This window comes from Castanea sativa, chromosome 12 (assembly GCF_040712315.1).
Source record: "Castanea sativa cultivar Marrone di Chiusa Pesio chromosome 12, ASM4071231v1".
NCBI lineage: Eukaryota > Viridiplantae > Streptophyta > Magnoliopsida > Fagales > Fagaceae > Castanea > Castanea sativa.
In genome coordinates, this window is record NC_134024.1 from 42,812,697 (window position 1) to 42,840,097 (window position 27,401).

Sequence of the window (27,401 nt, forward strand, 5' to 3'; positions counted from 1 at the left end):
TATATTTAAGTTTATTTCAGTTGGGCTTAAGGTTAGGGTGTTCAAATTTTTATTTTAAATGTCAAAACAAGAAAATAAAATAAAAAATATTATAATAATTTTTATTTTTTGGTTCAATTTAGGGGTTCATTTGAGGAGGGTATATCACTTCCAAACTGTAACAACCCAAGAAAAAGCACTAACCACATCTACATTATACCTCAAAAGAACTAGTCACAATTGAGGCTCCTTGCAGTTGTTAATAAAACTCAGTTCAACTCAGTAAATACCTGATGTGGGACTCATCACACACTCACACACATCACATAATCAATCAAATTAGGACATCACAATATAACGACCCAAGAAAAAGTGCTAGTCATATCTGCGCTATACCTAAAAAGGACTAGTCACAATTGAGGCTCCTTATAGTTGTTAATAAAACTCAAATCTACCCAGTAAATACCTGATGCGGAACTTATCACACACCCACACACCCACACACATCACACAATCAATCAAATTGGGGCATCACAATCTCCTCCACTTAAATCTCTAACGTCCTCGTTAGGGCCTACTTTATGGGGTAGTGTCTTTGAGCCCACATGAGGTTACCGGGCCGACTCAATACCATACGTAATGACCCAAGGAAAAGCGCCAGTCACATCTGCGCTATACCTCAAAGGACTAGTCACAATTGAGACTCCTTACAGTTGTTAATAAAGCTCAGTTTAATCCAATAAATACCTGATGTGAGACTCATTACACACCCATACATATCATACAATCAATCAAATTGGAGCATCACATAAACTATTGGTTTATTTTTCATGAATGTGATTTTCCTTAAAAAAAAAAAAAAGAGTAAAATGAAATTTGAGTTTCCAAAGGTAGTTTCACTTGACATATTATAATCATGTTTAATAGTAATAAAAGTATTAATTAAAACAAAAGCCAATGAGCCTGCAACTGAGAAATCCATCCAAGAGCTAAGCCCCATGACCACGACAGAGCAATATGCTTCTCACTTCCAAAAAGGAGGACAAACCGAACAAGTAATCCAAGTAAGCAATACTTGAGTAATCAAGGTGGTCCATCCAAGGATCCAAAGAAAACCCATGAAATATCTTCTTGACTTTGGAATGGTGACATTGTTGATACAGAGATTAACCTCCTGCTACTGTATATTTTCCCGGTAGATTCCTCTTAATTCCTAGGATTTAGGAAGGTGTATTCGTGCAAGTAGTTTACTTGTTACTCTATTAATCCTGATTTTTATATTCAAGTTCTTTCAATTTGACTCAAGTTCTTGGTTGCTAGCCTGTAAGATCCTTTGTTTCCTAATCATCGATCATATTTCATGTTCAAGCTGTTTACCATAGTGTTGATAATCGACTAGTCTTATTTACATTGTGACTTAGCATGACTTTGGTTTACTTAGCTTATTGATACTCTATAACTTAGAATTGCAATAAGAAATTAGCTCTTGATTGTAATAAGAATTTAGCCTGTTGATTTCCATCAATAACTGTTACTAGCATCATCTTCAATAATTACATCAAATTTTTTTTTTTTTTTAAATTCCTCTTAATTAAGGCGACATTGAACTGCATTCCTTTTGAGAATTGAATTCAAATCCCCAAATCAACATCTTTTAGCAAACAAATTGAAGCATCATCGATACCCCAGCACTCATATTGATTAGGCAAAATTAAAATCATCTCGAACAAACACAATCAGTTACACAGATTCCAAATCTATCCTTCAAAAGACTCTTAATTGAGACATCACCAAATCACCACATTCATTTTAGAAAAAAGTCAAATCCCCAAATGAACTTCTTAGAGCACTTGCAGCAGTGGAGCTAAATAGCTATATTGCTATTTTAGCTCCACCAAAACACCAAAAAAAAGTATGCAGCAGTGGAGCTAAATCTATATTTTTTTAGCTCATTGCTATAGTGCACATCTATAGATAGATGTGCACTATTCATGAGAGCTAAAAAAAATTAATTTTTTATTTTGTGTTCACATTACCTTTTTATTGTGGTATTTTTATTGTAGTGAGATGTATTATTTTATTGTGGTAGATATATTATTTTATTGTGATGTTTATATTATTTTATTGTTTTGAAAGTTAAAATAGATCCACTGCTGCAACATATGTGTAGGTAAAATAGATAAAGTAACTTTTGGTAGAGCTAAATTGCTAAATTTTTAGCTCCACTGCTGTGGATGCTCTTAGGCAAACAAATCAAAGTTTGACAAAAGTAATCTATACACCTACAATCGTATCAATGAGGCAAAATTAAAATCATTTCAAACAAACACAATCAGTCACATAGCCCCAATCTATCCTTTATTTATTTTTAAACAAATACAAATAGTTTGATTGATAGTATAGGCCAATACACATAATCGCATTGCTCTTTCTTATATAAACCCAGATACAGTGAAAAGGTACAGAAAAGAACAAAACAAGCTGCCAGAGCACTCTGTAGTTGCGGGAAAGAGACCATATTGGCTACAGAACGGTTTGAAAGGAATCATTTAGTGTTGAGAGAGAAGTTGAGGGAAATTTCAGGTGTACGACTCTTGAGTCCTTGAATGAGACAATGAAATGTTTACATGAGCACGTATGTACTTCATGTAATGGTTGTTGTGTCAGAGTTGGACCTATAGCAAAGACAGAAATCACAGGAACTGCCTTAGTATTTTGGTTTTAAGGGAGTAGAAGGCTATATGTTGTGCAAATAAAGATCTAAATAAGAAACATATAATGGGAATACTAAAGGAAGAGAGACATAATCATAGCCATCGAAGTAAACCTCGTTTTTGCACCATAGACTGCTATTATGCCGCTCCAAAAGGCCAAGGTCATGCTTAGAATGGAAACAAAAGTCAAAAGATAAGCAAGTTGTCTTGGGTATGTGGTACGGGTAGCCGAAAGATATGCAGCTAGGCAGTGAATTATAATGGAGGAAGATGAGAAACCAAAAGCCAGCAAATCAAATAGCATAAATTTTTTGAAGTTATCGTTTTCTCTTAAAAATGCAATGCCTTTGCCTTTGTATCCTCCAGGCGGGTTAATGGCTGCTGTGAAGCTGAGACTTAACAATGATTGTGGATATAACTAAAAAGACGCGAGACAATTTCTTGTAATATTTACGTATAATTTCCCCTACCCTGACCTCTCCAGCCTCTTGCCTTTCCTTTTCTCGTCCATCAACCATCCGATCCAAACTGAGTAGAGCGAAGCCTCTATTCAACTTCAACTTTGACATGATCCTAACCTGTAAGTGTTCACAAGGGGAAACGTGACTGACTAAATTCCTTAAAATGGAAAATTTCCATCTTCGAACATGCAAGGTCTATGTATATTCTTACATGACAGACGACTCAATGTTGAAGATTTAATTTCATATTAGCTTAATTGGATGATTACTCTAATGATTTTATTTAGCAAATGAAGTAGAATATTGCATATATATATATATATATATATATATGTGTGTGATTTTAAGTCATTATTTTTCGAAACTTAAAAGTTAACGCTTCTAAAAAGTGAAAAAAAAAAAAAAAAAAAATGTCTACATTTAAAATGTCAAAATAGATGTTAAAAAATTGGTTGTAAAAAGTTAATATAAAAATATAATTATCTTTGAAGGGATATGTTAATCAATACTCTAAGGACATTTGCTTGAGCTTTCTCATTAACTTTTTTTATTACCCTTAATTGTAACGTTGTCTCTCTTGAAAAAAAAAAATTTTCTTTCTTTTTTTTTTTTTTTCATTGACTTCGTTTCCTACTTCCTTCTTCTTCTTCTTCTTCTTCTTCTTTTTTAATTTACCTATATAATATGTTTTTGACATATAATGAGAAAATTGAGTTAATTTTCAATAAAAAAATTAAAAGACTAACAATTGAATTTAAAAACCAGATCGGTCGGTTCAACTAGGAGCCGGACACTAATTTGGTCCCGTTGCTTCACAAAACCAGAAATGTCATAAAAAGTAAGTTTAACTGGAATCCAGTAGTTGAATGGCAAAACTGCAGACCGGAACAGTTTGACTGGCCATGGAGCGGTTTGCTTAAAATACAAAAACGCAGCAGTAGTAGTTTGATAGAAGGATTTGAAGATTCTGAACTCCCACTTATCTGAAGTTTGAGCGATGGGAGTGTAAGAAAAAGAAAAAAAAAATGAAAGTTGTGAGAACAGATCTTCGTTCTTCAGTCCCTATCCATGGGTGTGGTGAAATAGCCAAATCGATTTTAGTTTTTCACACACACATAGAGAGCGCTTAGAAAACTGAAACTTTTTGTTTCATTCTTTCACTTGGGTGGGGGTGGCAAACTGCATAAGCATAAGAGCATCACCATCAGCCGTTGTAAAATTATGTCATTTTAACACATCAAAACACCTACTTTATTATTTTACCACATCATTTTACAATACGTCATTTATCACATATTCCATTATTCAATTCTATATATTAAAATAATATATACAACATATTAAAATAATATTCACAACTCATCAAACACAATCATCAGCCACTACATAGCTGCCAACAACCAACAGCCACCACCACACAACCACCACATCCTCCAACACCTAAAACACAATTCAAAACAAACCCATAACCCACCAACACCAAATTGGAAGCCCCACCACCTTAACCACAAACCCCGACAAACTCACTGCCTCCACACCCTCACCCACACCCACACCCACACCCACACCCACTTCCAAACCCAAAACCTTCATAATCCAAGTCAACCTAGACTCCAAACCCACCATCTTCCCCCCACAGTCTCCACTACCTCCACGCCACTCACTCCCCTCAATTCCTCGACCTCAAAACCACCGGCAACTCCGGCCTCCTTAAAGAGTCCGACTTTGGGTCCGACCTCATCATCGCCATCATCGACATCAACATTACTCCTAACCACAAAAGCTTTAACAACCAAGACCTCGGACCCATACCCACCCATCGTTGACCCATCCATCGGAAACCATAGCCTAACCCACCCGAATCCACCTCAGCCTAACCCACCTACCATCGATCCGCCCATTCGAACCCACCCACCTCCGTCAAATCCGAACCCAGCCAACACAATCTGAACCCACACATCACTGTCTAAACCCACCCATTACCCAACCCACCCATCAAACCACAGCCAAAAAAAAAAAAAAAAACAGAAAAACCATTGCTAGAGAGAGATTAGTGTGGAAGTGATCGTTAGCGTCGGAGTCAGCATTGGCGTGGAAGAGCAGTGAGGGTGAGAGAGCAAAAGATGAGAGGTTGAGAAAGAGGAGGGGGATTGTGATTTGAGGGAAAAAAAAAAGAGAGGAAGAGACTGACGAAGAGATGAGAGAGAAAAATGAATAAAAAAATAATAAACAGATGTGCTATATTGGTCCGTACTGTGCCAAACTTATCACGGTACTGTAGCATGTTGTAAATTTTTGACACATTTGGAACACCTCATGAGGTTTAAATAGTGGTGTTTGGTGTGTCAAATGCCAAATATTTGGCATTTGACACACCTAATGGTAGTGCTCTAAGTATTAGATATTTAGATTAGGCATTTTTATTTTTTTTAATTTATACTACTGTTTAAAAGGCTTTTCTTATTTGAGTTTCTTATTTTTTTGGTTTAAAAATGTCTATGCAACTCTATATTTAAGTAGAGATAAAACTTAAGAACAATATGATAAAAATACAACTCTAACTCTCACTAGAACATTGTCTAAAAAATATAGTCACTCTACTGTAGATTTTTAAATTATTTTATCCACTTGATGAGTCTAGAAAAATCATTAAGGTCGTCCATCTGAATGGACTACCATTAAATCATTAGTGAGTCATCAAAGAAAGATGAGTAACCGCTCAACACATTCAATAACGACCATCAAAGGTCTTAAACTCTCCCATCAAGACAAAAAACGTTACAATTAGGATAATAATCACCCTCATTTATGTCCAACAGTTACCTAAGTCACTTATAAAAGGGACCATCAGTCCATTTGCTAAGGTACGTCAAAAAACTATTACAAAATGCTATCTACATACGAAAGATATGGGCTGATACTAACTTGAGCATCAGAGGCTCCCCCACTGGGCACAACCTGGTGGTCTCTTTAATCAGTCCCTCCTTTATTTTGCAGGTCCTACAAGATCATCAAGAGCTTTAGATTGGACGAGTGACCCAACTAACAATTTTGACATCATCACCACTTATAAATTAGATTCTCAAAATAAAAGTTATATATATAAAATAAAAACATAGATTTTTTTTTCCTACAAAATAGATCCATTAATAAATAAAAAATTATGACACTAAAAAAAAAGCATCATCGCACAAAAAACGTGTGACGAGGCTAGTAAGATATTAAGGACGTGTCTTTTAGTGAGCATTGGGGACTTCACGTGCAGTGTGTAGGTGGGCTTCACTTCTTCTCTCTCTCTCTCTCGCTCTCTCTCTTTTTTTTTAATGATTATGAATTTTTTTTGCTTCTTTTGTTGTTATCTCCTTCAATTTATATTTTATTAATGTTTAATGTTTATTTTCTTTTGAAACCTCTGTTTATTGTTTTATACTTTTAGCTATATTTTTTTAATAAAAATGTTATTGGTTTATTAGTTGATTTTCTACTACGTTTAATTATATTTTGTAATTTTTAAAATTTTTATTTTTTTAATTATTTATTTATGACATCACGGTCCGACTCCAGTTCGACTAAAAAATCATAAACCAGTTCTCATTCTGGTTTTTTTTGTGTGTCTATTTTGGTTTTTAAAACCATGGTTTAAGTTCTTGAATATATTATATTATATTATATAATTTGATCTTAATTAATAAAAATCTGTTTGAGATCCGCTTAATTTGCTGAAATTGAAAACTTTTTGCTGAAAGTATCATAGATAAAGGTAAAAATTAGCTAAAATAGTACAGTGGAACCCATGAATAGTACCAAAAAGTGTAGTAGGGCCCATGAATAGTAGCAAAAATAAGCTGAATAGTAAAATGAACTGACAAATATTATTTTTGCCAAACACACATTAGTCCATTTGGATATCGCTTGTTTTGCTGAAAACACTGTAGCAAAATAATTTTTAAAAGTGTGAATAACATCGTGGGACCTATTTTTAATGAAAGTTTTGTTGAAAAAAGAGGTTCGTGGGTTCTGTGAACAGTGCACAAGGCCCACTAGAAAAGCCACCACAGCCACAAAACGCAAAAAAAAAAAAAAAAAAACGCTGACACAGACGCATCCCTTTTCATTAGTACCCAAACGAGTATGTTCGTTTGGATATCTCTTATTTTGCTGAAAACTGAAAATACTGTAGCAAAATAATTTTTAAATGTGTGAATAGTGTTGTGAGACCCATTTTTAATGAAAGTTTTGTTGAAAAAATAGGTTTGTGGGTTCTGTAAATAATGCACGGGACCTACTGGAATTCAGTTAACGCTCTTCTCAACAAAAAAAAAAAGTGAAATGCTGGACGTGGAACGTAGACTCAGTATCCAAACAGGTACAAGTTGATCAAAGCCTGCACTTGCAATTGACAAGATTACTATGAATTGATTTTTAAATTGTGATATAATATATATATTAAAATACTATTTTTCCTTAAAATTTTAGGTTATTTTTATTTTGGGTCTGGTTAGGTTAGGACATACAATAATCATTCATTTTAGGAAAATTTTTATGAATAATTGAAAAAGTTGTCAAAACAGTTATTCACTTTTTTTAGTTTCCCATAAAATGTTTTCTAAAATGATTTACTAGTATATGCTCTTAGAGTATACGTTAGTAAAATCTTTTTATTTTTTATCATTTATGTTATAAATTATTTATTTTGGCCATATATATTTGATTCCATTTCATAGTACTCATGTCGGTCTATTTTCCTTAATAATCTTGTGACACCTAGTATTGTATGGGTGAGTTGTACCTCTTAATGAATTGTCCTTATAGTATACTTAACAGTCATATTATTAACAAAAATAGACTTATATGGGTAACGTGTATTAATGGACAACATTTATTTAACACTTAACAGTCAGATTACTAACATAAATTGACTTACAGGAATGACATGTCTTAATAGATAATATTTATATGGCACTTAAAGGTCAAATCACTAACAAATATAATGATCATGGTCAATATAAAAACTAAATAAGATGTGATGAGCTAAAATGAAAATTAAAAAAATGTAAGTAGCAAAACAAAAATAACTTCAATCTTTTTTTCTTAGAACAATTATAAAAGCCATTAACTTAATCAATATGTATATTCAAATTTAGATAGCTAGATAGGATTGATGGAACATCTTCTAGCCAAACCTATTGGCCATCTACTAGTCTAGAATACTTGGCACAACTTCTAGCCAAACCTGTTGGCCATCTACTAGTCTAAAATACTTAGCTATCTACTAGTCTAGATTAAATAGCTAAATACTGAGAGACCCTTTTTTACTTATCGGTGTTAGAAATTACTTGGTCCGTTGGGAATTGTAGGAACTATAGAAGTGGTCTTCCAGGGTTCTTTTAAGTCCCAACCAATAAAATGTTGTCACTTATGCAAATATAACATCACCTAGTGATTTGTGATTTTTTTATTTTTTATTTTTATATATCTTATGCTAATTAGGAAACTGAGTCACGTTTGCATAAGTGGCATCATCTCATTAATTAGGAAGACACTCCAGGATTCCTCTTAGTAGACCTAATAATTTCTTGGTATGAAAAGGACACAACACAGAAAGATTAGCCATACTCCTTGCTATTAACTTGTCCAAATGTCCATTTTCAGCCATATCAATTTCTTTGGATATTATGCCTAGTTTGGATGGAGAACAAAAGAGGTGGAGTAAAGGGGAGTTGGGTTGGAAATTAGGCTAATTTTTGGCCAACTCTCCCATACTCCCCTTCCCTCCTTCTCCATTTAAACTAGCGATTAGTGATTTATAAAAATTGAAAAGCCTAGAGCCGCTAGTGCTTCCGCATCCTTTGTATCTAATCCAATTGCTTCCAATGAACACATTGCCCCATAAATTCTTCATGCTCATTGCAAATAACAAAACTAACACTAAGGGTCTGTTTGGTTGGGGTGAAAAGTGGAAGGATGAAAAATAGATGAGAGAATACGAAAGAAAATAATTTATAGGGTTGTTTGGTAATGATGAAAAATAGAAGGGATTTTGGTGGGACCTATGCATTTTCTTCTTGTGCTATCAAAAAGAAACCTCTCCAAATTGGAGTGATTTGTAGGAGAAAAAATGGCAGAGGATAGGGGTAGATGACAAATAGTGTTTTAGGTTCAGTTCATTTTCCTCTTGTGCTATCACTATGTCTATGTTGTGTTTTAGGTTTAGTTCATTTTCCTTTTTTTTTTTTCAACGTGTTTTCTTTCGTTTCTCAAATAGTGACTTATAATGTAATGTAATTTTAAAGAAAAATAAAACAAGTTGCAGGAGTATAAGAGTAAATTTATATAAACTACTTTTTCTATCTTCATTTTTCTGCTCAACCAAATAATTTTTTTTTTATCCCTTTACTTTTCCATAATTCTAACTCTTTTTTATTTTCTTACTTTTTCTTCTCCTCATTCTAACTCTTTTCTATCTTCTCACTTTTTTTTCTTCTCAGCCCAACAGACCCTAACTCTTTGAATATCAGAAAATATAGCCCCATCCATTATTTACCTTAAACCAGCCATCACGTGAGTATACATTAATCATTCATTTTAAGAAAGTTTTTGTGAAAAATTGAAAAAACTGTCAAAACAATTAATTACTTTTTTAGTTTTTCACAAAATGTTTTTTGAAATGGTTTACTAATATATGCCCTTAGGGTATATACATTAGTAAAACCCTTTTATTTTTATCATTTATGTTTTTTTTTTTTTTGGCCATACATATTTGATTCCATTTCATATTCCTCATGTCATCTAATTTCCTTTATAATCTTGTGACACCTAGTATTGTATGGGTGAGTTATACCTCTTAATGAACAATAATTATTTGATACTTAGTGTGCGTTTGGCACAAATTAAAAAGTTAGCTTATTTTACTATTTAACTTATTTTTGCTACTATTTATGGGTTCTTGCTACACTTTTTGGTATTATTTATGGATCCCAATGTACTATTTTAACTAGCTTTTACTTTTATTTACAGTATTTTCAGCCAAAAATTTTTAGTTTTAGTAAAATAAACTAATCCTAAACAGACCCTTAATAATCATATTATTATAATCCGTAAGCATTTCCCTATTAACAAAAATGAACTTATATGGGTAACATGTCTTAATGGACAACATTTATTCAACACTTAACAATCAGGTTACTAACATAAATTGACTTATATGAGTGACATGTCTTAATAGACAATATTTATTTGGCACTTAAAAGGTCAAATTACTAAAAAAATATAATCATTATGGTCAATATAAAAATGAAACCAGACATGATGAGCTAAAATGAAAATTTTAAAAATATAAATAGCAAAACAAAAATAACTTCAATCTTTTCTTCTTAGAACAAATATAAAAGCTATTTTTTTTTTTTGTGGAGAAACAAACACAAGCTCAAGATAGAGTGAAAGAGGTTCTAACATAAAGGTACACCACAACTCCACTCAAAAGTTATGACAACTTTTAAGGGAGGGTGGGGTAAGTTATACTATATATACCCAACACATTTTCTTAAATAATGTAGAACAATTACTTTTTTTTTTAAAGAAATAAACACACACCCACACAAGAGAAAGGAAAATAAGTTCAAGCCAGTGTGGCCGATACCGTATCAGTACCGGCCGGTATATACCGTACCGGCCAGTGCACCGGTACCGGTACACTTTTATATTGTACCGGAAAAAATACTGGCCGTACCGGCCGTGTACCGGTAATACCGGCCAATTTCGGGCAATATCGGCCGGTACCGGCGTACTGGCCGGTACAAAAAAAAAAAGCTTTTTTTAATTATTTTTTTTTCTAGTTTTGTAATTTTTGAATTTTTGTAAAGGCATAATGGTAACTTATTTACATTAACTTCTTAGTATTATTTGTTTTTTTAGTATGCAATGAACAACTAAGCTTTCTATTTTTTATATTGTGTTTTTTTTTTCTTTTATTTGATACTAAAGTCTAAAATTATAAATAATTTATTCTGAATTGAGGTAATTTTTTATAATGAACTTTTATATTTACTATAATATAAGTGAAATATTATATGTTTATAAACATGGTTCTAGAGATTTTGGTGGGTGTGTGTGTGTATAAAATAGCGGTAAACCCGAAACGGTACACCGGTATTGACCGGTATCCGAAATATATCGTACCGGTGGCTAAACTGGTACAGCCTCCGGTACGGTATTGACTTCCTTGGTTCAAACACACACACACAATCAAACAATTTTTTTTATCTCTACTTTTTTATCATTCTAACTATTTTCTACCCTTCCAAATTTTTATCTCCTCAGCCCAACAGACCCTAACTCTTTGAATATCAGAAAATATAGTCCCCATCCATTATTTAGTTTACTATTAAAGGGTTATTGTTAAGCTTCTCTTTTTCCGATTAATCATTTTTTGTGTGGAAATTAGTCAATTCTCAATCCCTTTTTTTACAACTATGGTTATTAGTGGCAAATGGCAATGGGCCTTGTGGTCCGTACAGCTCAGTTGCAAGGTAACATGGCTGAGCTTGGACAAAATTCTTTAGGCATCATCAAGTTTTAGACTGGGTTCTGATTTGATAAATGTTGGTCTAAGCCGCTCAAGCTCGATTATAGAGGTTTATTTTTGCTAGTTTCTTTTTTATGTCCTTTGTTATTGTTTTATAACAGAGATTTTTGTTTTTTTAATGCCCTTTCCTAAAATAGAGATCCCTTTGCATTAGAGCACAATCCAACAAGTTATATTGGTTAGAGAACAGGCCTTGTGCAATTGAAAATGAATAAGGTTATAGCCATAAATTTTTCTACAATATACTTACAAGTTACAACTATCAAAAACAATTTGTTTATGGTAATCAATCAAATGATGAAAGGGATGGATCTTTACAAGAATCAATAATAAATTTAAAAAATATTATACCCACAACATTATTTGTTGAAAATTAGGCCTAGTTGTCTCGAGCCAACATGTTTATGTCCTTGATTTTTGAATTGACCCGAATAAATATGCGAGGTAAAAACAAAAAACAAGAAGAGGCGAGAGGATGGTTTTTGAGTACACTTTTAAGGTGACAACTTTTGAAGTTTTAACCTTCTACTTAATGGCATTATCATTTGAGGGTAAAGTTTGATAATACTGTCTTAAGTCTTAACCACAGGATTAGGGTGGCCCCATTGGGTGGAAGTTTCCAGAGGAATGAATTGAGAGGGTTGTATCGGGAATTATGCACCCTCGTACGCACCATAAGTATTTTTCTAATTTTAAGGAATGGGCATGACCACTAGCTGCAGTTGGTGACAGAAAAAATATATTACCACCTTAAACCAGCCATCACGTGAGTAGGGCTATCCATTAGCAGGTGGTGTACCCCAACATTAAAACATTTAATATTATTCTGAAGGCTAAATGATAAGATGGGAAGTTTTTAAAAACATGCATATTTATAAAATATAAAATAAAATTAAGGACACATATATTCCAAAAACATTAAAAAACAAAAAAAAAGGACAAATGAAAATTAAGAAATCAAACAACGAATCTATATTTATGACAAAGGACGATGCAAACAGTGGAAGTGGAGACAAAGCATGAGCTGTAAAACAATATGCCCCAGACCTATCAAAGTCACACCCCAATCATACCACATTGGCAAATTTTTTCAGCCCCTACAACTTTCAAAATTTACATCTTAAACCACAAAGCATATGGAGTACGCAGATGTTTTAGTTCTGATAGTTGGCACTATCCAATAAAAATATAGAAAAACAACAGGAAAGAAGATGAAAAAGCAGGGGGGGAAAAAAACAGAGTACTTTAATCAAATCAATAAATTCTGCCTGCCACTATCTAATAATTCAAAAGATTCGTTCCAAGTTGTGGATTTACAATTTTCAAAAAGCAAAACAATAATAATGGTAAAGCATTGATTATTCCCGAATTATGAAAAGAAAAGGTAACGACAAAGACTTCCATGCTTATTTATTTATTGTTTTTGTTACATGTAAATGTCTATCTCTTTGAACAGTTAAGTAATCTCTTCCATATGCATTTTATCTTCTTTCTAATATACATTAGATCATTACAATTAAGGATGAATTCCTTATGAGTGTCTCTAATAGTTGCTTAAAATATTTAAATTTAGAACTTCATAAATCAAAAGAGGTTTGGAAAATTATTGTGAGGTTTGGAAAATTACTGTGTCAATCCTTTAAGATTTTTCAGCTTAAATTGGAAGTATAGTTAAATCTCACACACACATATATATAGCTATATACTTAATCTTTTTAAGTTATATGTGAGTATGACTATGCGCCCCATACATATTTTTTTGGCAAGATATACATGTAAAATTTAATTAATTTGTCAAATATTGTATTAGGTGAAAATAACCTTGGAGATGCTCAATGCCGATGACATCAATAATATCTATCTAGCAACACTTAGAGAGGGTTTGGATACCACGTCTGCGTCTGCGTCTAAAGCTTTCCGCGTTTTTTTTTTTTTTCAAAGACCAGCGCTTAGTGTACTATTTATGGGACATGAACAGTGCACTAAGGCATATAAACAGTAAAAAAAGAGTAAACAGTAATTTTTTACACATTTAAAAATTATTTTGCTACAGTGTTTTCAGTTTTTAGTTTTCAGCAATAAGTTCTATCCAAACAAACTCTTAGTTGTAAATTTTACAACTTTTATAAACACTAGAGAGTGCTTATGTTTTTTAAATTAAGGTGGGAATGATGTGAACACCCACAATACTCTTTGTATATAGTGAATTATTATTGGCTCAAATTAGTGACATTTATTTAGGATCGTAGATTCAAGAGATTTTATGCATATATGCTCATAAGAGTGTAGACTTGATCCAGCTTACTTGTATCGCGTTTTTCAATATTTTTTTCCTTTTACATAAACTGTTTGTCCATGAGGCATCATCTTTATGGAAGATAACTCAGAAAAGGATTGGATTGTCAAATTCAAAATCCTAAACCATACACTTAATAGGTTTGGTGGGTGATGACAGGAGAAACTGACCAACAATATGATTATGTGATTTAGATTAAGCGAAATGGAGAGAGAGTTTTTTCTTTTTTTTAGAATTTATTTTTTATATCTAACAATATAAAGGGTGCTTAAGATCTAAAGTTTTTGAAATGATGAGTTCTATTTAGTACAATTGGTAAATGATAAAACTTAAGTACAGTACTTTAGGTATTATTCCTTAGGTTCCCTTCTTAAAATTTAGCCATGTAACTACTTAATTAAAAAATACAGTATTCTCATGAGAAAAAATTCATATGTCAGAATTTTAAGAAGAGACCTTAAAGAACAATACCTAAATACTATAATTAAGTCTTACCCTTAAATAAAAAATTTACCTAAATAAAAAATTCAATTAATATTTTAAGACGATGATAAAAAATAATTATCATAAAATATATGGATTAAAATTTTTATTTAAAAACAAAAAGTAAATGAGCAAGAAAAGAAACTCTCATCTGTTGAGCCGGTATATGGTGTACCCGGCATATATACCGGGTCACTCACACAGTGACAGGTCCCACACACTATGAAGCCTACCCTGTGTGAGACATCCGGCATATATGCCGGGTACTGCATATCATTTTCGCATCTGTTGAGGTCCGTTAAAAGAGTTAAAAGGTAGCGCACTAATTCTATCCTCCTTTCCCCGCTACTAGGGAAGCGCGTGCTACTGCTACTACTTTTGCACCTGCTCCTCCTATTATAGTTAAATTAACTCCTACGCCTGGCACTCCTGTTTATTTACCTCATTTCTTCCTATTCTACTTTCCTTCATTTCTCTTTTCCTCTGAAATCATTTCGCAGCATCTCTTGTTTTGTCAATCTTTAGTTCTTTACCCTCTCACTTTGGTTTTATTTTGCTCCACTTTTCCCAAAAAAAAAGAAAAGAAGAGTTTGATACTTTCTACTTTACGCCATTAATTTTCGTTGCAGTCATCCTCTAAGTTTGGTTTTGCTTTGCTCGTTCTTAAAAAGAAAAAAAAAATTATAGTAAGGAGTGAGATTTTTCCGACTTTTTACCTTAAACTTCGTTGCAGTTTTTTGTGTTATTTTTACTTTGCTTCACTTCTCAAAAGAAGAAGAAAAAAAATAAAGAAAAAAGAAGAAGAAAAGTCCAGCTAGCTTAATCGTCACCGCTGCTCTCATTTACTATAGCAACTATCCTTGATCTGCTAAAATAAGAGGTACTTCCTTTTAGTTCCTCAATTTGATTTACTTTTTCTTTTTTCAATTTTCATTTTAGTTCGTTCTACTTATCATTTGTCAAGACAGGCAAGGAAGGAAAAAGAAGAAGGAAAGGAAATTAAGAAAGAACGAAAGAAGGAAGAACTGAAGGAAAGAACAAGATGTCATCTACTGTTTCCCATTTTCTGATACTCAGCATTGTGACTGTCCGAGTCTAAAACAACTTGCGGCTCTGATTCGGTAACCTTCTTATTTCTTTTTATCTCATTCATCCTCTGACATGGTTCTTACGGTTGTAATTACTGTAGTCTGTTACTAATTTGGTGCTTAATTATGGATCTAATAGCTGCCCTTAAAATAAAAATTTATAATAAAAAAATGGCAAAATAGGAGATAGGGATTAAGAAAAGTGTTAAATTACCAATTTTTTCAAAATTTTAAATTATTAAAATATAGTAAATTTAATTATATACCTACGAACAAATAATTTTTAAAATCTTGCAAATTCTCCTATTAAACATCATTTTCTTTTTCTTTTTCTTTGTCTTAAAGAGAGGGGAATAGAGGAATTTTAATTCGGGTTCTCCCATGAGAAACCAGCAGTTCTACAAAGCAATAAAATATATAAAATTAGGCATAGTTCACGCATAGCGGGTATATATTATTAACAAAATTTTTGTTTTAAATAATATAAAAGCCTTTTATAGCTCTATTATTCATTACAACTAAAACAAATATAGCATAAAAAATTAATATTTGACTTGGAATGGAGAAAAAAATGCAAAAGCATCGAACAATACACATCAAATTCTTTATAGAAAAGATAATAACCAAATTCTTTTAAAAATTGAAATAAAAAAGCAATTGTTAATATCTTTTCAATTAAATTCATCATCCAAACTAAAAGATTTTAATCAAATCCATGACTAGTGTACACAATTTAAGACCTTAACACTATTTGATAATTATTCATGAATGTTTGTGACACATCCAATTCTTTCATATGAGCACATAAAAATAATTTCACTAAATAAAATACAATCCAATGTTCTTAAGTTGTTCTATTTAATTTCAAACTTCTTGTCAAATGAGTAGAAATTCTTTCACGAAATATATTGTTAGCTGGCATTTATATATATATATATATATATATATATATATATATATATATATATGTATGTATGTATATAATACCATTAAGCCTAAGTTTTGTTATTGATTTAAGTTTTGGATAGAAAGTATAAATGACTTGCCGTACGATAAATTTTAAAAAATAGGTTCGCTTTTTATGGCATTTTACTTTCTTAAATTATAGAAATAAGTTTCTCAAAAAAAATTATAGAAATCAGATAAAGAAGGAAGTCCCAATGACAAAATCTTAAAGAACAGCAGAAATGGTTAATTAATTAATGTCATTTTTTAACTGGATCAAACCCTTGAAGACATTCTTCCATCTAAATTGATTTTGAATGACAACCGTTGGAAGATGAAAATGCTTTTTTATTTAATGGCGACTATCTAATATATTAGGTAAGAGTAGTCACATCTATTATCTTCAAACAATTCTATTTTACTATTTCAAAAGCTACTTTATTAATTATACCGTACTATTTTATAACACATCTAACGTCTCCATATTTATTTTCTTATACAATACATTAAAATAATATATCTACTCAATAAAATATATAACCCAAAATCATCTCTCTCCTCACTCTAATTTTTGTCTCTGTCTCTCCCTCACTCTCTCAACCTCAATCTCACTACCGGGAACAAACCCAAAACCCAACACAACCACCCTTCAAACCCAACCACCAACCACCCCACCACCTGCCACCACCATCATCAACAACACAACCGCCACCCAAACCCACCATCCCACCACTGCTGCACCACCCAAATCAACCAAACAAATCACAAAAAACCCATACCAAAATCATCCAAATCTACCTAGCAAATTACCAACATAACCCATTGCCACCACCACCAATCCAAACACAACAAAACCCATTGTCATCAAGCCAAATACCACACTGGGACCAAAACCCACCACTACATGAATCAAAACCAACTATAATCTCCAAGAATCAAACCCATAGAAAAAACCCATACCAAAACCCATCCAAGAATCACACCCATAGAAAAAAAAATTACAATAGATCAAACCCACTGAAATCTCCACCACCAATCTCCACCGCAAACCCACTGCCTGCAAGCCAAACCACTGATCTCAACCCACATCAGCCACCACACACAATACTGAAACCAAAATGAAAAAGGAAAGAAAGATAAAAAAAGAAATTAATCAATTTTTATTTAAAAAATATACAACATTCTTCAATAGCTAACACTAGTTGACGTTGTCGATCAACCCAAAATTGCACCATTTAGCCACCCTTGATGATACTTAATTTCCAAAAAAAAAAGAAAAAGAATAGCCCACATGTGTTTCTCCGTTTGGCTGCCAAAATAATAAATATTGCCGATCTCCATGCCAATATAAGAGAGAGGAAGGAGTGAGTGAGACAGAGACAAAGTGCGTTGGGAGGGAGAGGGAGGGAGGTTGGCTTGAGAATAGAGAAAAGTGATTCAGATTTCAAAGAGAGAGAGAGGAGAAATTAAAAAAAATATGTAGTTTAAGTTTTACAAGTTGCTACAGTATCGTTATATATATAAGACAGTACTATAGCACTATTGAAAATTTTTTGCAATTAGAAGACCGGGTAATGTTTGTTGTTTGTACTTTGATGCTAAAATATACCATATTTTGCCATTTACAAGTCTAGATGTTAATGCTCTAAGGGCCAAGCTGGGGAAAAAAATTATGTTGAGTTATTAGATTAAAAAGTAGTTCTAGCTTCTGGAATACTCAAAGATTCAGCTATTTCTTGTACAAAAATGGACTTGATCACGTCCCAAGTAACAAATATGTTTTCTACTTTTCTTGTACACACTTTTTAAAAAGAAAATAGTAACAATATGTCGATCCAAAAAAGGGCATAGCCTTTGAGGAACAGAATGGATCTGCATAAAAACAAAGAATTTCCCTTTTCTGATTGATGAGGCGATCACCCTCTTCAAAGGTTAGACACCGTCATAAAATGAAACTTGTCATTAAAAAAATAGATAAGAAAAGAAAAGAAAATTAATATACTGCAAAAGAACATAACATCACGAACGCTACCCAAGAACCAAAATATACACCAGCACAATGAAAAACCCAAAACAGAAAGTAGATCACATAAAATAATTGAGCAAAAATCATATTACTAAAAGAGCTAAAAATAGACAATAAACCAGACTAGCAATCTAGTGAGAGCATTGAGAGAACAAACCAAGAAAGCAATAATTTAACGACCAATCTAAAGCAATACACTTTAGGGCAAATGGGAAATTACTCCTGTCGGATGCCATTGCTATGTGACCTTTGGAATTCTCAGACTATGATTAATGTCGGAGAATTACAAAAAAAAAAAAAATAATAACTTTGAAGAAAAAAGTAAGTTAAATATTTTTTTAATTAATATATATATATATATAAAATGGTACCATTTAAAATTTTCCATGAGTGCCCACAAAATATTGAGCCAACCCTGTAAATATAGGAGTTAGGACATCAAACGGCATGAGAATTTACTTGTCAACAGCGTAATTTCCTATTAGATTTGATATTATATTTATCCAAAAAAAAATCCTTTTAAATTTGATTTTGGGAATTATTATTTTCACACTTCTTGTTATTTTTAAACCAACTTCTGTAATATGATGGATTGGATAAAAGATATATGATCATAAGTATTTCAAACTAAGAAAAGTAATGCCACCACATGTACTTTAAATTCCATATTAGCTAATAATTAGTGTCCCTAAAAAAAGAGGCTATATCTATGGGGATTCGGGTTTGGGTTTGGGTTTGGGTTTGGGTTTGGGTGTGGGTGTGGGTGCGGCCTGTGCGGGTGCAGTGTGGTGACTTGGCAATTTTTGAAAAAGTAAGGTGTGGGTGCAGCAGAATATGTTTTTAAAAAAATTATTAAAATTTTTTTTATTATATTTTCTATATTTTGTTGAGCATACTTTTTCATATAATTGTAATCATATACCAATTTAAAAGTAATAGTAAAAAAAAAATTAACACATGACATTCATAAATTAGAATGCAACCCACAAGTTTGAAACTAAAACATTCCATAATGTTCAAAAATTAGAATACAACCCACAAGTTTGAAACTAAAACAAAATAAAAGATAAGTGTTCAAGACAATCAAATACAAATGTCACCGTCATTTTCAAGATCAATAGTTTCATTTTGAACTTCACTTTCACTAGTAGTAACACTAGTGCTAGCATTCTCAATAACCATGGCCTCCAACTCTAGTTCATTAGGTGTAAGGGTAGCATTCTCAAGAATTCTAGCTCCTCCATGTATGTCACTCCCATTCCAAGAGTCTCTTGCAATATCCCACATCTTTGTTGCTGCATTTACGTACTCCTCATGGTGCCTTGACAAGAGTTGAAGATTAGAATGCACATATACCAAATCTTCGGCATGTGCAGGTGCCATTTTGTTTCTTTTTAAGGAATGAATGAATTTGTATGTGCTCCAATTCCTCTCAGCACATGAGGATGAACAAAGTTGTCTAAGAAGTTCAAAGGTAGGAAACCTCCCTCCTGAAAATGTATCAAACTCAATTTTCACCATCCTTAATTCATTCTCATCTTCAAAGTATCACTCCGAACTCTTGCTCCTTTCTACAGAAATTCTCGTAGCATATCATAAATAGGTGTTGTGAATTCAATAATACAATCAACAATATCCTACCGATGATAACTTAAAATCAAATCTTTCACTTTATGAGCTTTTCCAACATCATCCTCCCTATAAGAAGCCCATTAGTCACTAATAGCCATGGCTTGAAGGCATTTTTTTTTATCAACTTCAACATTTTCAGCAACTTGGAGAAGTTTTAATGGACAAAATTCATTAAACGTTGCCAACCTCATTTAATAATTTATGATAAAAACATGTATGAATGATGCATCATCAGCAATACGTATAATCCAACTACGTTCCTCATATGTAACTTTATTCTTTTCAGTGTCTGCTACACAAATATTCTTCAAAGCTAGATTGAGAGCGTGGACAACACATGTTGTCCAAAACATTTTGGGATACTCACCTTCAATAAGAGCTCTAGTAGCCTTTATCATATTAGCATTATCAGTGATGACTTGGACAACTTTTTTATATCCAATTTTTTTTATAGCATCCTTCAACAACTCAACAATAAAATGTTTGTCTTTGTACTCACTTAACCCATCAATTGCCTTTATAAACATTGGACCCCTATCTGATGCAGCCATTATATTAATAAGAGATCTCCTTTGTGGATCTGAATATCCTCCAGAAACTATACTTACACCATTTGCAAGCCAAAAGTCCTTAATTGGTTTCAAAAGTCTTTCAACATTTGCTCTTTATTTTTGCAAAAGTGTTGTTCTCAAGGCATTGTATCCAGGAGGAACATAACTCAGAATGTTATGGGTAGCAGCATATGCATAGGAATTACGATAATTTGGGTTCGTTGCAAAGTGAAATGGAAGCCCACCGATATAAAACATCCTAGTAATTCTACTGTTCAATTCAGCTCTAGCACTATTTTGGAATGCTCTTTTCAAAGGAGAATTCGCAATCACCTTCCTCCTTTTACCATCAACCACTACATCTGTATAACCACTCCCTTCCTGTCCCTAGAATGAGGGAATAGGCCTAGGGAGAGGTGGGGGTAAGGGAATTCAACTTCTGCATTCTCGCTCTAACTTATCATTCACAACCTAATCATGCACTCTTTGCACTTACAATCTATGGCCTAGTGTCACTTTCATACATGCTTTAATACATTTACTACTAATTTTTAATAAATGAGCCTTAACCTTAGAATAGGATCCCACAAAAGTTCCATCACAATAGTTGCGCTTAAAATGTGTGTTTCCACTTGATTTAGAAGTAGAACCAGCAGATTTTTCCAATTTAGTTACATACTTCCAAAGAAGACCTTCATTTGATGAAGGTTCTGTGCTAGTAGCTTCAACCATTGAAAATTCAATAATTTCAATTTAATTTGTTTGACCTACAAATAATTTGACAAATATGTAATAACTAAATAAGAAATCAAGTAATCAAGTCAAGTCTCAACATTACAGCTTATATAAAAAATTAAAAAAAAATCAGATAATAGATATAGACTGAGAGATAGATATATAATGAGCAATAGAGCATGTGAGAGTATAATGGAGGTTGAGAATGAAAGCAAAATACCTAAGTGAGCTTGGGACTTGGGTCAGTGAGCTTGAGGTCGAGATTGAGACTGAGAGATGAAGAGTGAGCTTAGGCAATGAGGCAAAGGAGAGATTTTGAGTGAGTGGCTGTGGGTTAGGGAGTGAGAGAGGAAAGACGGAGAGTGAGAGAACGAGAAAGGCAGAGAGCTCTGTCGTTAGAGAGGGATTAGGGTTTTTTTTTTTTTTTTTTTTAAGTTGCTTCAAATTTCAAAATGTTGAGTTTTTTTTTTTTTTTTTTTTTTAATATATTTTTACTAGAATTTTGACCTGATTCAAAGCTGGTTTTGACCTGATTTGGTCTGTTTCGGCCAATACGATCCGATTCGACTTGAATCGGCACGAATTTGCAAACAAAAAAAGGACACGCCACTGACGCGCGTGTAGCGGCATCAATTGCCTCATAGCTCGTCCATATGTGTTGGGTGCGAGTGTGGTGGCCCTGGAGCTGCACCCATGCTTCTTAGGGCTATATTAGATTTTGAACAATATGTAGCTAAAAGTCTTATATCTCTCAAACTCTCACTGTTGTAAGCTGTAACTTTAGAATTAAAAAAGAAAAAAAGAAAAAAAAAAGAGATGCCTTCTTCCTACCATCTTATGGGCAATAATCTATTTTTTTTAATAATAAAATTAGAAAAAAAAGGGACAATAGTCCATTGGTTCACAGCTTATCACAATCTGCCGCATTAGTACTATAACCCAAAATAATTCTCTAAGAGCATTCCAAAAAAAAAAAAAAAAGGTATAATTGCTAAAAATTGATTTCAGCAACTTATTTCACAAAAAAACACACTACAACAAGGTTGCTATTCTCAAAATTTTTAACAACTGGACTACAATAGGCTGGTACAAATAACAGCCTACTGTAGCTCAACACTTAAATAATAATAATAATAATAATAATATTTTAATACTTCTCTCTCGCTATTCTCTCTCATTTCTTCTCTCTTCTTCTTTCACCGGCCTTTGGCTTTCCTTCACTTTCTTCTTTCACCCCAAGAGAAAAACTTTGAGATTTTGGGTTTGGGTTTAAGCGAAAATCAAAAGAAATTGAAGTTTGGATTAGAGGAAACCTTGAGATTTTGGGTTTAGGTCTGAGCAAAAATCAATAGAGGTGGGGCCAGTCGGAGTGTGGTGCTGTTTGGTTGTGGGTTTGTGGAGGATGGCTAGTCGGAGCGTGGTGGTGGCTGGTTGTGGGTTTGTGGAGGTGGGGTTGTGGGTTTGGGATTGTGGAGGTGGTGAGTGTGGGGTTGTGGGTTTGTGGAGGATAGCCGGTCGGAGCGTGATGGTGTTTGGTTGTGGGTTTGTGGAGGTGGGGCTATGGGTTTGGGATTGTGGAGGTGGGGTTATGGGTTTGTGGAGGCGGTGAGTGTGGGGTTGTGGGTTTGTGAAGGATGGCCGATTAGAGTGTGATAGTGTTTGGTAGTGGGTTTGTTGGGGCGGGGCTTTGTGTTTGGGATTGTGGAGGTGGGGTTGTGGTTTGCTTCAGACAAAGGAGAAGAAAAGAGTCTAGAGAGTAGAGAAGAAGAAACAGAGAAATGAATAATAATAAAAAATAAAAAAAAGAAAGGGAGAGAGAGAAATGAATAAAGAATGAATAGTTTTTTTAGATAGGTAAAAAGTAGAAATTTTAGGTAGAATATTGTAAAGTGTGTTGTTAAAATAATTAAAATAACTTTTTAAGTTGTTAAATGCTCTAACTAGCTGTAAAACTGTAAATGTGTTAGCTTTCAGCTTTCTTGTGTATCGCACTAACGGCACGCGTGAAGACTGTAGGAGACCATTATCTTCAGTAATATTCCAAACATAGAGGTATGTTGATGTCATTTGCATTGGCTTCTTTTGTCCTTCAATTTGATTACACTTTTCCTCCCAAAAAAAAAAATTGTTTACACTTTCGTTGTTGTCATTGTTATTTATTGGCCTCCATTCGCTTATACTCTCAAGACAGCAGCCCAACCCAAAAAGAAGCAAAAAATGGAGGTTGTTACGGAGACCGTAAAAGTACTCGTTGAAAAAACTGTGGATTACACAATTGCAGCAGTCGGGCGTCAAATGGGCTATCTGATTCACTACAAAAAAAATGTTGACAATCTAAATAACAAAGTTGTCAATCTCAAAGATGCTAGAGATAGTGTGCAGCGTAAGGTTCAAGCAGCTAATTACAATGTAGAAGAAATTGAAGCTAACGTCCAGAGGTGGCAGACACGTGTTCAGGGGATCATTGCAGAGGTACAAGAGTTTGTTGAAAGGGAAGGCCAAGCAAAGTTGAAGTGTTTTAATTTGAAGGCCCGTTATCAGATTGGAAAAAAAGCACACAAGATGGGATTGGACGTCAAGGAACTCAAGGATGAGGCGGACACGTTCCATACAGTAGGCCACCGTGTCCCTATAGAAGGGGGTACTACTATTTCTACTAAAGGTTATGAGGACTTTGAATCAAGAAAATCAATTTTTGACGGAGTTATGAAGGCTCTAAAAGATGATAATATTCCTGCCATTGGGGTTTGTGGGATGGGCGGCTTGGGCAAGACCATGCTTGTTGGAAAAATTGCAACACAAGCCATGGAAGACAAGTTATTTGAAAGGATTGTTACTGTAGTTGTATCCCAAACTCCAAACATGAAACAGATTCAGAAAGACATTGCAAAAGAATTAGAGTTGAATTTTGAAGACGAGGACACTGATTTTAAAAAATCACATTTGCTACGTGAGCGATTGAAGAAAGAGAAGATCCTTTTAATTGTAGATGATATTTGGAACAAGATTGACTTAGACGCTCTTGGAATTTCTCTCGGGGAGGATCGCAAAGGAAGCAAACTATTGCTAACGTCTAGATTTCGAGATGTATTAGAAAAGGATATGGATGCTGAAAAGATATTCCAAGTTGAAGTTCTATCCAACAAAGAAGCTAAATTCTTGTTTGTAAAGATAGTGGGCGATTTTGCTGAAACCTTGAATTTCCAATCTACCATGGTTGAGGTTGTCAAAGAATGTGCAGGCTTACCGATTGCAATTACAACAGTTGCGAATACATTGAAAAAGCAAAAGAACCTAGATGTTTGGAAGGATGCCTTGCAACAGTTAAAAAGGGCAAATCCAACACAGATCAAAGGAATGCATGAGAAGGTCTACATGAGTATAAAGTTTAGTTACAATTTTTTAAGTAAGGAAGCGCAATCTTTATTCTTGTTCTGCAGTTCATTTGAAGAAGATATGGTCATACAAATAGATCTCTTATGGAGATATTTGGTGGGTTTGGACTTCTTTGAAGATGTTTATAAAATGGAAGAAGTGAGAAATAGGGTCCACGCATTGGTCGTAATTCTAAAAGACTCTTGCTTGCTATTAGAAGGCAATAGGAGTGGTACATTTAAAATGCATGACATCATTCGGGATGTTGCCATACATGTTGCAGACAAAGAAAAGAAAATGTTAACCATAAGAAGTTCAGATGATTTGGAAAAATGGTCCAATATGAAAAAAAATGAATGACTCCATTGGAATCGCACTTTTTGAAGCCAAGTTTAGTGAGCTTCCTAAAAGGTTGGAATGTCCACAACTTAACTTCATTATTTTGGGTGATAAAGAAAATTCTTTGCAGATTCCTAATCACATTTTTGAAGGGGCAAAAAATCTAAAAGTTTTAGTTTTGATGAGACCAAGTCTCCCACTTCCTTCATCCCTTTCACTTCTTCAGAACCTCCAGACATTGGCTTTGCTTGAGTGCGAGTCAGGAGACTTGGCCTTAATTGGAGAATTGAAGAATTTGAAAGCTCTTGTCCTAGTTGATTCCAAGATTAAGCAGTTACCCATTGGAATAAGGCAATTGACTCACCTTGAATTGTTGGACTTGAGAAGGTGCACCAAACTTGAAGCCATTCCATCAAATATATTATCAAATTTAAAAAATTTAGAAGAAATACACATGAATCAGAGCTTTAATCAATGGCAGGTTGGCGGAGAAATTACAGAAAGAAGCAATGCCAGAGTCTCAGAGTTAGATCATTTATTACACTTGACCACATTATGTATTCATATTCCGAATCTCAATATTTTACCAAATGCCTTACTTTTTGATAAGTTGGTAAGATATGAAATATTGATAGGCCCTAATTGGGATTGGGATAGTAATAGTCGTGTTGAGTTTGAAATCTCAAGAACATTGAAAATTGACCTTGATAGAAGCTTTCAAGAAGAGGATGGAATTAAAATTTTATTGAAAGGTTGCGAATATCTCACTTTGGCACTTGGGAAGGGTATTAAGAATATTCTTTATGAAGTTGATAAGGAAGGTTTTCCACGATTGAAGCATCTTTATGTTCAAAACAGTGTTGAGATTCAATACATCATTGATTCGATATGGTTTCAATGTGTTGCCTTTCCTGTTTTAGAGTTACTTTCTCTAGTTAATATGATCAATTTGGAAAAGATATGCCATAACCAACTTGCAATGGGGTCTTTCCACAACTTGAGAAAGTTAGAAATAAGAAAATGTGATAATTTGGTATTCGTCTTCTCCTCAACCTTGGTCAGATGCTTTTCGCAACTCCAAGAAATAGAGATTGAGGATTGCAAGGTAATGAGTGCAATTGTTGCAGAGGAAAGAATACATGAGATACAGGTCAATGATGACATCATTACAGATACAATTGACTTCCCTCAATTGCGTTCTTTAAATCTGAAAAGATTACCAAATTTAATGGGCTTTTGTTCTAATGTTGATTCTCAACCACTTTTCAACAAAAAGGTATTGTTATGACTTATGATTTAATATCCTCTACAGATTGTGATAACCTTCACACGTACACATTTTAGAGTTGAGCATTATGCTAAAAGTTGAGCATGAATTTGACTGTCACTTGTACGGAAATTACTTGCTAGTTATTCATTATTGGAAAGTCAAATCCCTTATATATCATGATTATGACTTTCATTTTGATGGAAAGTATTGATTCTATTAATATCATTTACTTCCCACAAATTACTAGATTGACGTAATTTGCTTACGAAATTTCCTTATGAGGGAATATGTTAGACAAACACGTATCACACCAATCTTCCTATTAGTCAACAATTGATTTTCGATGTGCATATCAAATTACTTCAATCATGTCCTTTTTATTTCCTTACTTAACTTATTTGATCATTTGTAACATAATTAGAATGTTTAAATTAGTTTGTTTAATTACTAGTGTTAAGGTCCAAACTAAGTTTGTTAACCATAGAAATCTAGAGGGAAATTGTATATATATATTTTTATTCCCGTTTTAAGCTTCAATAAAACTGAAACTACCCCAATTTTCAATTCTCATTCGTTTAAAAAAAAAAAAAAAAACAAATTGGGTTGGGTCGGGTGCCCATTACCCAGAGGGACGAGGAGAGAAAAATTGTTGCTAAAGTGGTTTAGGTATGAGTGCAGACATTAAAATCGGGTGCAATGGGTTTGTGCTGGTGGGGTAGCAATGTGGCACACTACCACTAATCATTGTTTGGGAAACACCAAAATTGGTCTTTACTCTTTAGAATCTCTAAGCTAAATAATTTGCCCCAAAGCGAGATTTTACTTAAAGAAATTCAATTGATTTTTTTTTTTTAATCCTCGAAGCAATATTGTTATCTAAATTTTGTGAGCACAGTCATCACATTTTAGAAAGAACTTGAAGA

The 27,401-nt window shown here is 33.4% G+C and overlaps 2 protein-coding genes across 4 annotated transcripts in view; both read left to right on the forward strand.

The window, feature by feature from the left end:
* The first annotated feature begins 14,806 nt into the window (after positions 1-14,806).
* LOC142620043 (uncharacterized) overlaps positions 14,807-27,401 on the forward strand; it is a 28,847-nt gene continuing 16,252 nt past the window's right edge. The window contains exons 1-4 of one of the 3 annotated variants that reach the window (XM_075793484.1): positions 14,807-15,397; positions 15,482-15,638; positions 23,462-23,546; positions 23,682-26,484. In XM_075793484.1, the coding sequence (XP_075649599.1) occupies positions 25,222-26,484 (1,263 nt within the window). In that variant the 5' untranslated portion in view covers positions 14,807-15,397; positions 15,482-15,638; positions 23,462-23,546; positions 23,682-25,221. The remainder of the gene's footprint in view (positions 15,398-15,481; positions 15,639-23,461; positions 23,547-23,681; positions 26,485-27,401) is intronic. The other 2 variants (XM_075793482.1, XM_075793483.1) reach the window with 2 other exon arrangements.
* LOC142620722 (disease resistance protein At4g27190-like) lies at positions 23,712-24,943 on the forward strand. Its single transcript, XM_075794048.1, has 2 exons — positions 23,712-24,863; positions 24,935-24,943. Exons 1-2 carry the CDS (start codon positions 23,712-23,714, stop codon positions 24,941-24,943), a joined length of 1,161 nt encoding a protein of 386 aa, XP_075650163.1.